We start from the raw sequence: 14,066 nt of genomic DNA, 5'->3' as shown, positions 1-14,066 counted from the left end.
CCGCTGCATTCCTGTTCCACTCCCCCATGTCCATAGTTTTGATTTTCAGGGAGTTCAGCTGTCACAGGTTACTGTGACTGGGCTCTGTTTGTGGAATACCTGTGCATGGCTAAACACATCCACATTGCAGGTTGACAATCATTGGGATGACTCTTGTCTTAGAGGCAGAGCGATTTCCACTAGATGGACCAGCTGCAAAGTCAAAATTGTCTATATATCGGAAAACAAAAAATAGCTTTTTGGTCTCAATTTCAAGTTAGTTAGGCATAAAATAAACGGTATGATCAAGGTCAAGGTTAAAATCTGATTTTATGACTTTGTGGGTGTGCCAGCTAGTGACCACCCTGCAGAGCTGCCTCCAGTACATGAGTCAACCCAATAAATGCCAACTTGCATCCACATTATCAAGGCTTCTGTGTCTGCACATTAGTATGAATGGGATTTAAACCTTCATAGTGTCACCAGGGATTTCTTTGCGCGTGTGTGTGTGTGTGTGCGTGCGTGCGTGCGTGTGTAAGAAATAGACAGACAGGATCAGTCACTATAAGGTAGAGTATAAATGATAAAGAAACTCAGGGGTGATGAGGGAGGGACTTACTAGGCATGCATTTGTACCACACAATGAGGTATTTGCTGCTACTGGGGCACGGGTCCATCCCGAAGAGACGACTGGTGACAAGGACCTGACAGATCCTCCTGTCCTGGCACTCATCCAACATTTTCTACCATTGAAAGAGAGATATTGAGGGAGAGAGAGAGAGAACAATGATCAAGCCGGAGGGCACACAAACCAAAAACCACTTCAAACACCCTAACCATCCCCTTCTCCCAGGCCATGGGAACAGTTCTACACTCCAGCTTCCTGGCATCTCCTTCTCCTCCCAGGCCATGGGAACAGTTCTACACTCCAGCTTCCTGGCATCTCCTTCTCCTCCCAGGCCATGGGAACAGTTCTACACTCCAGCTTCCTGGCATCTCCTTCTCCTCCCAGGCCATGGGAACAGTTCTACACTCCAGCTTCCTGGCATCTCCTTCTCCTCCCAGGCCATGGGAACAGTTCTACACTCCAGCTTCCTGGCATCTCCTTCTCCTCCCAGGCCATGGGAACAGTTCTACACTCCAGCTTCCTGGCATCTCCTTCTCCTCCCAGGCCATGGGAACAGTTCTACACTCCAGCTTCCTGGCATCTCCTTCTCCTTCCAGGCCATGGGAACAGTTCTACACTCCAGCTTCCTGGCATCTCCTTCTCCTCCCAGGCCATGGGAACAGTTCTACACTCCAGCTTCCTGGCATCTCTTTCTCCTCCCAGGCCATGGGAACAGTTCTACACTCCAGCTTCCTGGCATCTCCTTCTCCTTCCAGGCCATGGGAACAGTTCTACACTCCAGCTTCCTGGCATTTCTTCCATAGCTCAGATTTCACAGTCTTAAGGCGTCAGCATGCTTTGCCTAGCTGAACGATTGTGCTCGCAAACTCCCTTAAAAGACTTTCACTTGAAAAACAAGCGGCAATAGTACCGTTTGTCCATCTTGAGACGTCATTGCCAGTCTGCCTCAAAATAGTCTAATTAATCTAAGGTAACTCAAGAAATCTGTCAATAATACATCGAACTAAGTTGTCTGGTGAAGTATTTCTCAAGTGAAGAAATTTGCATGAAAAGGATTTGTCTCTCATTAAATGACAACAAACACTTCATTGAAGAATCCCTACTGTTGACCAATCACAGACGAAACAACATAGATTTCGCCTATCGACAACAGGCTTGCCTCCTGCAAAGAATTGTGAGCGTGAACAGCCGAAGAAACCCATGCCAAAGACTAAAACGTCACAAAATGTCGTCATAACATATGCATATGAACTGTTCCGAAATGTTTGGGATGGGATGCATGAAGAATCCTTCACACCTTTCCTTCTTTTCTGAGTAACATTCTACTACATTCCACAACAAGGAATTCTACCTCCCTCCCTCCCTCCCTGACCAAATTCCCATTTCCTAGAGGTGAATAGAAAAATTATTTACAATAATTTTGTTTCTGTAATTTTTTACCAGAATGCATCACACTATTGACGTATGTCATCTTTATGCTGGGCGGCGCCCATTTATGATTGCGTGTGGAAGTGGGAGTTGTGACCAGTAGATCGGTGCCTTTTCCTGGGCAAAGTTGGCAAGCGAGCAATGACTTCCATTAAAACAAAAAGAGACGTTTTGAAGACGTCTCCTGGCGTGTAGAAGACAACCTCCCAGAGTTCTGGTGTGTAGAAGACAACCTCCCAGTGTTCTGGTGTGTAGAAGACAACCTCCCAGAGTTCTGGTGTGTAGAAGACAACCTCCCAGTGTTCTCCTGGTGTGTAGAAGACAACCTCCCAGTGTTCTCCTGGTGTGTAGAAGACAACCTCCCACTGTTCTGGTGTGTAGAAGACAACCTCCCAGTGTTCTGGTGTGTAGAAGACAACCTCCCAGAGTTCTGGTGTGTAGAAGACAACCTCCCAGTGTTCTGGTGTGTAGAAGACAACCTCCCAGAGTTCTGGTGTGTAGAAGACAACCTCCCAGTGTTCTGGTGTGTAGAAGACAACCTCCCAGTGTTCTCCTGGTGTGTAGAAGACAACCTCCCACTGTTCTGGTGTGTAGAAGACAACCTCCCAGTGTTCTTCTGGTGTGTAGAAGACAACCTCCCAGTGTTCTTCTGGTGTGTAGAAGACAACCTCCCAGTGTTCTCCTGGTGTGTAGAAGACAACCTCCCAGTGTTCTGGTGTGTAGAAGACAACCTCCCAGTGTTCTGGTGGGTAGAAGACAACCTCCCAGTGTTCTGGTGTGTAGAAGACAACCTCCCAGTGTTCTGGTGTGTAGAAGACAACCTCCCAGTGTTCTGGTGTGTAGAAGACAACCTCCCAGTGTTCTGGTGTGTAGAAGACAACCTCCCAGTGTTCTCCTGGTGTGTAGAAGACAACCTCCCAGAGTTCTCCTGGTGTGTAGAAGACAACCTCCCAGTGTTCTGGTGTGTAGAAGACAACCTCCCAGAGTTCTGGTGTGTAGAAGACAACCCCCCAGTGTTCTGGTGGGTAGAAGATAACCTCCCAGAGTTCCAGCGTGTAGAAGACAACCTCCCAGTGATCTCCTGGCGTGTAGAAGACAACCTCCCAGTGTTCTGGCGTGTAGAAGACAACCTCCCAGTGTTCTCCCGGAGTGTAGAAGACAACTTCCCAGTGTTCTGGTGTGTAGAAGACAACCTCCCAGAGTTCTGGCGTGTAGAAGACAACCTCCCAGTGTTCTGGCGTGTAGAAGACAACCTCCCAGTGTTCTGGTGTGTAGAAGACAACCTCCCAGTGTTCTGGTGTGTAGAAGACAACCTCCCAGTGTTCTGGTGTGTAGAAGACAACCTCCCAGTGTTCTGGTGTGTAGAAGACAACCTCCCAGTGTTCTGGCGTGTAGAAGATAACCTCCCAGAGTTCCGGCGTGTAGAAGACAACCTCCCAGTGTTCTGGTGTGTAGAAGACAACCTCCCAGTGTTCTGGTGTGTAGAAGACAACCTCCCAGAGTTCTGGTGTGTAGAAGACAACCTCCCAGTGTTCTCCTAGCGTGTAGAAGACAACCTCCCAGTGTTCTGGTGTGTAGAAGACAACCTCCCAGAGTTCTGGCGTGTAGAAGACAACCTCCCAGTGATCTCCTAGCGTGTAGAAGACAACCTCCCAGTGTTCTGGCATGTAGAAGACAACCTCCCAGTGTTCTCCCGGAGTGTAGAAGACTACTTCCCAGTGTTCTGGTGTGTAGAAGACAACCTCCCAGTGTTCTGGTGTGTAGAAGACAACCTCCCAGAGTTCTGGTGTGTAGAAGACAACCCCCCAGTGTTCTGTTGTGTAGAAGACAACCTCCCAGTGTTCTGGTGTGTAGAAGACAACCTCCCAGTGTTCTGGTGTGTAGAAGACAACCTCCCAGAGTTCCAGCGTGTAGAAGACAACCTCCCAGTGATCTCCTAGCGTGTAGAAGACAACCTCCCAGTGTTCTGGCATGTAGAAGACAACCTCCCAGTGTTCTCCCGGAGTGTAGAAGACAACCTCCCAGAGTTCTGGCGTGTAGAAGACAGCCTCCCAGTGTTCTGGCGTGTAGAAGACAACCTCCCAGTGTTCTGGCGTGTAGAAGACAACCTCCCAGTGTTCTGGTGTGTAGAAGACAACCTCCCAGTGTTCTGGTGTGTAGAAGACAACCTCCCAGTGTTCTGGTGTGTAGAAGACAACCTCCCAGTGTTCTGGTGTGTAGAAGACAACCTCCCAGTGTTCTGGCGTGTAGAAGACAACCTCCCAGTGTTCTGGCGTGTAGAAGACAACCTCCCAGTGTTCTGGCGTGTAGAAGACAACCTCCCAGTGTTCTGGTGTGTAGAAGACAACCTCCCAGTGTTCTGGTGTGTAGAAGACAACCTCCCAGTGTTCTGGTGTGTAGAAGACAACCTCCCAGTGTTCTGGTGTGTAGAAGACAACCTCCCAGTGTTCTGGTGTGTAGAAGACAACCTCCCAGTGTTCTGGTGTGTAGAAGACAACCTCCCAGTGTTCTGGTGTGTAGAAGACAACCTCCCAGTGTTCTGGTGTGTAGAAGACAACCTCCCAGAGTTCTGGCGTGTAGAAGACAACCTCCCAGTGTTCTGGTGTGTAGAAGACAACCTCCCAGTGTTCTGGTGTGTAGAAGACAACCTCCCAGTGTTCTGGTGTGTAGAAGACAACCTCCCAGTGTTCTGGCATGTAGAAGACAACCTCCCAGTGTTCTCCCGGAGTGTAGAAGACTACTTCCCAGTGTTCTGGTGTGTAGAAGACAACCTCCCAGTGTTCTGGTGTGTAGAAGACAACCTCCCAGTGTTCTGGTGTGTAGAAGACAACCTCCCAGAGTTCCAGCGTGTAGAAGACAACCTCCCAGTGATCTCCTAGCGTGTAGAAGACAACCTCCCAGTGTTCTGGCATGTAGAAGACAACCTCCCAGTGTTCTCCCGGAGTGTAGAAGACAACCTCCCAGAGTTCTGGCGTGTAGAAGACAGCCTCCCAGTGTTCTGGCGTGTAGAAGACAACCTCCCAGTGTTCTGGTGTGTAGAAGACAACCTCCCAGTGTTCTGGCGTGTAGAAGACAACCTCCCAGTGTTCTGGTGTGTAGAAGACAACCTCCCAGTGTTCTGGTGTGTAGAAGACAACCTCCCAGTGTTCTGGTGTGTAGAAGACAACCTCCCAGTGTTCTGGTGTGTAGAAGACAACCTCCCAGTGTTCTGGCGTGTAGAAGATAACCTCCCAGAGTTCCGGCGTGTAGAAGACAACCTCCCAGTGTTCTGGTGTGTAGAAGACAACCTCCCAGTGTTCTGGTGTGTAGAAGACAACCTCCCAGAGTTCTGGTGTGTAGAAGACAACCTCCCAGTGTTCTCCTAGCGTGTAGAAGACAACCTCCCAGTGTTCTGGTGTGTAGAAGACAACCTCCCAGAGTTCTGGCGTGTAGAAGACAACCTCCCAGTGATCTCCTAGCGTGTAGAAGACAACCTCCCAGTGTTCTGGCATGTAGAAGACAACCTCCCAGTGTTCTCCCGGAGTGTAGAAGACTACTTCCCAGTGTTCTGGTGTGTAGAAGACAACCTCCCAGAGTTCTGGTGTGTAGAAGACAACCCCCCAGTGTTCTGTTGTGTAGAAGACAACCTCCCAGTGTTCTGGTGTGTAGAAGACAACCTCCCAGTGTTCTGGTGTGTAGAAGACAACCTCCCAGAGTTCCAGCGTGTAGAAGACAACCTCCCAGTGATCTCCTAGCGTGTAGAAGACAACCTCCCAGTGTTCTGGCATGTAGAAGACAACCTCCCAGTGTTCTCCCGGAGTGTAGAAGACAACCTCCCAGAGTTCTGGCGTGTAGAAGACAGCCTCCCAGTGTTCTGGCGTGTAGAAGACAACCTCCCAGTGTTCTGGCGTGTAGAAGACAACCTCCCAGTGATCTCCTAGCGTGTAGAAGACAACCTCCCAGTGTTCTGGCATGTAGAAGACAACCTCCCAGTGTTCTCCCGGAGTGTAGAAGACAACCTCCCAGAGTTCTGGCGTGTAGAAGACAGCCTCCCAGTGTTCTGGCGTGTAGAAGACAACCTCCCAGTGTTCTGGCGTGTAGAAGACAACCTCCCAGTGTTCTGGTGTGTAGAAGACAACCTCCCAGTGTTCTGGTGTGTAGAAGACAACCTCCCAGTGTTCTGGTGTGTAGAAGACAACCTCCCAGTGTTCTGGCGTGTAGAAGACAACCTCCCAGTGTTCTGGCGTGTAGAAGACAACCTCCCAGTGTTCTGGCGTGTAGAAGACAACCTCCCAGTGTTCTGGTGTGTAGAAGACAACCTCCCAGTGTTCTGGTGTGTAGAAGACAACCTCCCAGTGTTCTGGTGTGTAGAAGACAACCTCCCAGTGTTCTGGTGTGTAGAAGACAACCTCCCAGTGTTCTGGTGTGTAGAAGACAACCTCCCAGTGTTCTGGTGTGTAGAAGACAACCTCCCAGTGTTCTGGTGTGTAGAAGACAACCTCCCAGTGTTCTGGTGTGTAGAAGACAACCTCCCAGTGTTCTGGTGTGTAGAAGACAACCTCCCAGAGTTCTGGCGTGTAGAAGACAACCTCCCAGTGTTCTGGTGTGTAGAAGACAACCTCCCAGTGTTCTGGTGTGTAGAAGACAACCTCCCAGTGTTCTGGTGTGTAGAAGACAACCTCCCAGTGTTCTGGCATGTAGAAGACAACCTCCCAGTGTTCTCCCGGAGTGTAGAAGACTACTTCCCAGTGTTCTGGTGTGTAGAAGACAACCTCCCAGTGTTCTGGTGTGTAGAAGACAACCTCCCAGTGTTCTGGTGTGTAGAAGACAACCTCCCAGAGTTCCAGCGTGTAGAAGACAACCTCCCAGTGATCTCCTAGCGTGTAGAAGACAACCTCCCAGTGTTCTGGCATGTAGAAGACAACCTCCCAGTGTTCTCCCGGAGTGTAGAAGACAACCTCCCAGAGTTCTGGCGTGTAGAAGACAGCCTCCCAGTGTTCTGGCGTGTAGAAGACAACCTCCCAGTGTTCTGGCGTGTAGAAGACAACCTCCCAGTGTTCTGGTGTGTAGAAGACAACCTCCCAGTGTTCTGGCGTGTAGAAGACAACCTCCCAGTGTTCTGGTGTGTAGAAGACAACCTCCCAGTGTTCTGGTGTGTAGAAGACAACCTCCCAGTGTTCTGGTGTGTAGAAGACAACCTCCCAGTGTTCTGGTGTGTAGAAGACAACCTCCCAGTGTTCTGGTGTGTAGAAGACAACCTCCCAGTGTTCTGGTGTGTAGAAGACAACCTCCCAGTGTTCTGGCGTGTAGAAGACAACCTCCCAGTGTTCTGGCGTGTAGAAGACAACCTCCCAGTGTTCTGGCGTGTAGAAGACAACCTCCCAGTGTTCTGGCGTGTAGAAGACAACCTCCCAGTGTTCTGGTGTGTAGAAGACAACCTCCCAGTGTTCTGGTGTGTAGAAGACAACCTCCCAGTGTTCTGGTGTGTAGAAGACAACCTCCCAGTGTTCTGGTGTGTAGAAGACAACCTCCCAGTGTTCTGGTGTGTAGAAGACAACCTCCCAGTGTTCTGGTGTGTAGAAGACAACCTCCCAGTGTTCTGGTGTGTAGAAGACAACCTCCCAGTGTTCTGGTGTGTAGAAGACAACCTCCCAGAGTTCTGGCGTGTAGAAGACAACCTCCCAGTGTTCTGGTGTGTAGAAGACAACCTCCCAGTGTTCTGGTGTGTAGAAGACAACCTCCCAGTGTTCTGGTGTGTAGAAGACAACCTCCCAGTGTTCTGGTGTGTAGAAGACAACCTCCCAGTGTTCTGGTGTGTAGAAGACAACCTCCCAGTGTTCTGGTGTGTAGAAGACAACCTCCCAGTGTTCTGGTGTGTAGAAGACAACCTCCCAGTGTTCTGGTGTGTAGAAGACAACTTCCCAGTGTTCTGGTGTGTAGAAGACAACCTCCCAGAGTTCTGGTGTGTAGAAGACAACCTCCCAGTGTTCTGGTGTGTAGAAGACAACCTCCCAGTGTTCTGGTGTGTAGAAGACAACCTCCCAGTGTTCTGGTGTGTAGAAGACAACCTCCCAGTGTTCTGGTGTGTAGAAGACAACTTCCCAGTGTTCTGGTGTGTAGAAGACAACCTCCCAGAGTTCTGGTGTGTAGAAGACAACCTCCCAGTGTTCTGGTGTGTAGAAGACAACCTCCCAGTGTTCTCCCGGAGTGTAGAAGACAACCTCCCAGTGTTCTCCCGGTGTGTAGAAGACAACCTCCCAGAGTTCTTCTGGTATATGTGTGCTACTGCCGTATGCTGCCAGATCATAAATCTCAAGCACACTGACATTTATGTCATGTCGTCACGCGTCATTAAGGAGACATAATGGCCAGGGATAGGATATGGGAAAAAGTACAGCAGCCTATACCCCCCATGTAGTCCTAAAAAAGCTTGTGACTTCGTATCTACCTGTCTTCAAAGCTCTTTATATTAAAGATTTTGAAATCGGGATTAAAACCGCTACCATCACATCAATTGTTTCTTTCGAGACGTTGTTGGAACAGACAAGAGTTGCATTGAGCAAAGTTGCTACACTCTAGTACCAAGTGATTGCAACTGAGGGCCTCTGGGTTGGTTTCTCTCATTTGGGCACCATCTCTAGATCTGAAGCTTAGCGCTCATGATCGTCATTCAGCTATTTTGAGATAAAGTGGGAGGGAGACGAGGGCAACAGAACTCTGAAAGGACAGGAGTGGGTGTGTGTGTACCCCCCACACAAAAGGAGGCCTTCAGTCTATTCGTTGCACCCCCAATCAATTTAAGATGGGGATGTCGTGGCAAAGACTCAATGAAACGGCTTTGTGTAGTAGGGCTGGCTGGGCCTGCCTCTCCATGCCTTCTCCTTAAAGTGTGTCACTTGCCGGAAAACATTCTCACACAAAGCGTTACGCAATCAGCGGTGGCGGCATTGGCATTGGCATTGGCTGGGTTTTAACCCTTGTTGTGTGGAGGCTTTTCTCTTTCTGGAAGTTTCTCAGACGGCTTTAGGTGCCAAACAACGACAGGCTCTGTTGAGATGGAGGGAGGGATGTGGTAGATGAGTGAATGAGGATCCAGAAGGGGGGGGATACATGAGAAAGAGAGAAGGGTGCAACCTTCTCTGAAATCCCCAGAGCATTATAGCTACTGTTTCAAAGGCCTGGGTCTGTATTCAAAAAGCATCACAGAGTACTGATCTAAGATGGGGCGGCAGGTAGCATAGTGGTTAGAGCAGGTAGCCTAGTGGTTAGAGCAGGTAGCCTAGTGGTTAGAGCAGGTAGCCTAGTGGCTAGAGCAGGTAGCCTAGTGGCTAGAGGCAGGTAGCCTAGTGGTTAGAGCAGGTAGCCTAGTGGTTAGAGCAGGTAGCCTAGTGGTTAGAGGTAGGTAGCCTAGTGGTTAGAGCAGATAGCCTAGTGGTTAGAGCAGGTAGCCTAGTGGTTAGAGCAGGTAGCCTAGTGGTTAGAGCAGGTAGCCTAGTGGTTAGAGCAGGTAGCCTAGTGGTTAGAGCAGGTAGCCTAGTGGTTAGAGGTAGGTAGCCTAGTGGTTAGAGCAGATAGCCTAGTGGTTAGAGCAGGTAGCCTAGTGGCTAGAGCAGGTAGCCTAGTGGCTAGAGGCAGGTAGCCTAGTGGTTAGAGCAGGTAGCCTAGTGGTTAGAGCAGGTAGCCTAGTGGTTAGAGGTAGGTAGCCTAGTGGTTAGAGCAGATAGCCTAGTGGTTAGAGCAGGTAGCCTAGTGGTTAGAGCAGGTAGCCTAGTGGTTAGAGCAGGTAGCCTAGTGGTTAGAGCAGGTAGCCTAGTGGTTAGAGCAGGTAGCCTAGTGGTTAGAGGTAGGTAGCCTAGTGGTTAGAGCAGGTAGCCTAGTGGGTAGAGCAGGTAGCCTAGTGGTTAGAGCAGGTAGCCTAGTGGTTAGAGCAGGTAGCCTAGTGGTTAGAGGCAGGTAGCCTAGTGGCTAGAGGCAGGTAGCCTAGTGGCTAGAGGCAGGTAGCCTAGTGGCTAGAGCAGGTAGCCTAGTGGTTAGAGGTAGGTAGCCTAGTGGTTAGAGCAGGTAGCCTAGTGGTTAGAGCAGGTAGCCTAGTGGTTAGAGCAGGTAGCCTAGTGGTTAGAGCAGGTAGCCTAGTGGTTAGAGCAGGTAGCCTAGTGGTTAGAGCAGGTAGCCTAGTGGTTAGAGCAGGTAGCCTAGTGGTTAGAGCAGGTAGCCTAGTGGTTAGAGGCAGGTAGCCTAGTGGTTAGAGTGTTGGGCCATTAACCGGAAGGTTGCTAGATCAAATCCCCGAGCCGACAAGGTAAAAATCTGTCGTTCTGCCCCTGAACAAGGCAGTTAACCCACTGTTTCTAGGCCGTCATTGTAAATAAGAATTTGTTCTTAACTGACTTGCCTAGTTAAATAAAAAAAATAGGATCTGGTTCTCCCTGTCCTTCCATTCCTGTTCATTGTGATCTAATAGCTAAAAGTGATCCTAAATCAGCACTCCTTTTCTGAGATGCTTTATGGATATGGGCCCTGATCTGACTAAAGAGGAGAAGAAAGTATTGTTTCCCAGAGAGAAAAATAATGAGCCATTTTGATAAGAGGCTTTTGGGAAACACAACCTGGACAAATGTCGAAACCAGAAGATGAGCATTATTGAATGACTGTCGTTACTGTACTAGTGGCAGAGAGAAGCATTAAAGTACATGGGGTGTGTATGGTTACCTGTAGTGCAGTGGACATGTAACAATATGTGTCATCCTCCAGTGGGTGTGTCCCTACAAGGGTGTATCTCGGGTAGGACGGGCACTGCTGGGGGTGGGAGGGGCCTTTCCTGCCGTAGAAAGCCGATTGGACGGTGATGGTGGTGCGGGGCGGGCAGCGGACCGACAGGAAGTCGCCGTCACAAGCCTGCTCGGTGTAGTTCCTCAACACTTTGGATAGGTAACCTAGGAGATAAGAAAAACACCATGGTTACCACGAAAACAGCTGCACTCCAACACCTATTTACAGTCCATCAACTCTCAAGCGGTGTTCCAGGTCATCTTTTCAGCAGATTGCTAGATCATGTCAATGTGTATTTCCTGAGATGCTAATCACTTCTACAGGTGTTGTGAGATCTGATCCTCAGTGCAGTGTGACTGCATTAAAGACAATCTGGAATGCAAAGCCTAAAATCATACTCCAAACAAAAGACACGATGAATAGGAGACCATTCACTACAAAACAAAGATTATCTGAATAGGAGACATTTCACTCCTCCACCTCCCCAGTGTAAAGAAACACACACACACAGTCCCCAGGATGTTCAAATGGACAAAGCCATGGGTGTGTTGAATCCTGAAAGACTTTTACTTAGAATGTGTGGCACACAGCTGCAGCAGTTCTATCTCAGTCAATTGGCATCAAAGAGGAACAAAACACATACTGGATAATAAGGCAATCAGCAATGCCAATCACACACACAGCCTGGCAAGCTTTGCTTTGTCTTGCCTGGGTTGGACCACCTCGGAAGAAACACTCTCCCCCTTCCTTTAATTTAATCCCTCATTTCATGGTGATGATGTCATATTGAGAGAGCTAGCGTGTTGTCTTATCTGCGCTATATTTTGTTTTTGTTCGTTAACACAGACACACCCTGTCAAGGGAGGCAGCGCCAATATGGTCGCGTAGGTGGTTTTGTGTCTAGATAGTAGGAAGCTTCTGTGGAAGAGCCCCCTGTTTCCATGGTCCATTAGTCATGTTACACATCAACAAGCCCTGACAAAACGACTGCCTTCACTTAACCATATCAAAAACCATGGCTCCGGGCCTAGAATACCACAACACTACACAGACGCTAAAAGTCCTGGCCCTAGCGTCATTAGCTGTTAGCATTGTTAGCCTCCAGGCATATCTAAAGAACAGACCCAGCATTTAAAGCTATCTGAGCTTCCTAGGCTTGAGCTAAAGCCCTCGCTAAGCTAACCAGCGCTAGTGCTAAGTCTGCTAACCCTGAGTTTGTCTCACCCTGTCTCCATCGGTAATCCCTTTGTTTGTTAGCGTTAGTGAGTCTCTTCTCGGACTAGGTGTCAGTTAGCCAACCACCATGTTTTGAAATGCATTCCATATTTAAAAAGTGTATTTAAAAAAAAAAACATAAATAGGCCTATTGGGAAACAATCATAAAACACTTGTAATGTTATTTTACTTGAAACCTCACAGGTCTAGACTGTCTCTTTGAATGCTATAGCTAATTACGGTGTTAGCCACCATTCTCTGTCATTGTGAGCCCCCAGCCTGTCAGTCAGTCAGTCAGTCAGTCAGTCAGTCAGGAGAGCTGAACCCCATCACAAAGAACCAGCACCATTAACATTCCTGCCTGCGAGAAGGAGAGCGGAGATAAAAGAGGGAGCACTGCTTTGTCATATGGTGTCTTTTTTCCTCCTTCTTTGTGAAACTATTCAGCCAAATGATTGACAGCTGGCAGAGGAACATTCAGGACAAAAGTTGTCAAGATAAACAGAGGCTGCGTCTCAAGTGATACTCTATTCTCTGAATATTGCACTACTGTTGACCAGGTCCCAAGGAGCTCTGGTCAAAAGTAGTGCCCTATATGGGAAATAGGGTTCCATTGGGCTCTGGTCGAAAGTAGTGCCCTATATGGGAAATAGGGTTCCACTGGGCTCTGGTCAAAGTAGTGCCCTGTATAGGGAATAGGGTGCCATTTGGAACAGAAATCGGCCTATTGGCAGTAGGGAAGTGTTTTCAATACAGGCCCTGTGCCATAATAAGGTTTGAAACCCATGTTCCACTTTACTTGAACCCATCGACCATAAGGGCTAGATAAAACTATCATACCAATGACCTTATCATCTATCATAAGCAGTCATAAGCAGTCATGACTGTTTGTGTCAGCTTATGACAAATTACTGTTAACGAAACCTATAACATGCATGATGGAATAAAACGATTTGACATAGGCCCTCAGATCCTCAAAAAGCTCTACAGCTGCACCATTGAGAGCATCTTGACTGGATGCATCACCGCTTGGTATGGCAACCAATAAGGTGCGACAGAGGGTAGGTCATACGGCCCAGTACATCACTGGGGCCAAGCTCCCAGCCATCCAAGACATGTATACCAGACGGTGTCAGAGATAGACCCTAAAAATTGTCAAGACTCCAGCCACCCAAGTCAGCCACTCGCTTGCACTGGATCTATGCACACTCACTGGACTCTACCCACAGTCACACATCCTACACTGACAATCCAAAGCACACATGCCCACACACTACATACGCTAACATACAGAAGACACACACACATGCAGATTGACGCCACACACAAGCTGCTGCTACTCTGTTTATTATCTACCTTGACTGCCTAGTCACCTTTACCCCTACCTACATGTACATACAGTTGAAGTCGGAAGTTTACGTAAACTTAGGTTGGAGTCATTAAAACTAGTTTTTCAACCACTCCACAAATTTCTTGTTAACAAACTATAGTTTCGACAAGTCGGTTAGGACATCTACTTTGTGCATGACACAAGGAATTTTTCCAACAATTGTTTACAGACAGATTATTTCACTTATAATTCACTGTATCACAATTCCAGTGGGTCAGACGTTTACATACACTAAGTTGACTGTGCCTTTAAACAGCTTGAAAAATTCCAGAAAATTATGTAATGGCTTTAGAAGCTTCTGATAGGCTAATTAAAATCATTTGAGTCAATTGGAGGTGTACCTGTGGATGTATCTCAAGGCCTACCTTCAAACTCAGTGCCTCTTTGCTTGACATCATGGGAAAATCAAAAGAAATGAGCCAAGACCTCAGGTAAAAATTGTAGACCTCCACAAGGTACCACGTTCATCTGTACAAACAATAGTATGCAAGTATAAACCACCACGCAGCTGTCATACCGCTCAGGAAGGAGACGCGTTCTGTCTCCTAGAGATGAACGTACTTTGGTGCGAAAAGGGAAAATCAATCCCAGAACAACAGCAAAGGACCTTGTGAAGATGCTGGAGGAAACAGGTACAAAACTATCTATATCCACAGGAAAACTAGTCCTATATCGACA

At 48.3% G+C, this 14,066-nt stretch overlaps 1 protein-coding gene across 1 annotated transcript in view; it reads right to left on the bottom strand.

Annotated features, from left to right (window-relative positions):
- LOC139556035 (protein eva-1 homolog A-like) overlaps positions 1-14,066 on the bottom strand; it is a 167,842-nt gene that overhangs the window by 118,502 nt on the left and 35,274 nt on the right. Inside the window, exons 2-3 of the mRNA XM_071369511.1 lie at positions 10,724-10,947; positions 599-722 (exon numbers count right to left, since the gene is read on the bottom strand). Of these exons, the coding sequence (XP_071225612.1) occupies positions 599-722; positions 10,724-10,947 (348 nt within the window). The remainder of the gene's footprint in view (positions 1-598; positions 723-10,723; positions 10,948-14,066) is intronic.

The sequence above is a fragment of the Salvelinus alpinus genome, chromosome 27 (assembly GCF_045679555.1).
Source record: "Salvelinus alpinus chromosome 27, SLU_Salpinus.1, whole genome shotgun sequence".
Lineage (NCBI taxonomy): Eukaryota > Metazoa > Chordata > Actinopteri > Salmoniformes > Salmonidae > Salvelinus > Salvelinus alpinus.
Note: the sequence above shows the minus strand (reverse complement) of the source record. Positions and strands in the feature narration are given on the sequence as shown.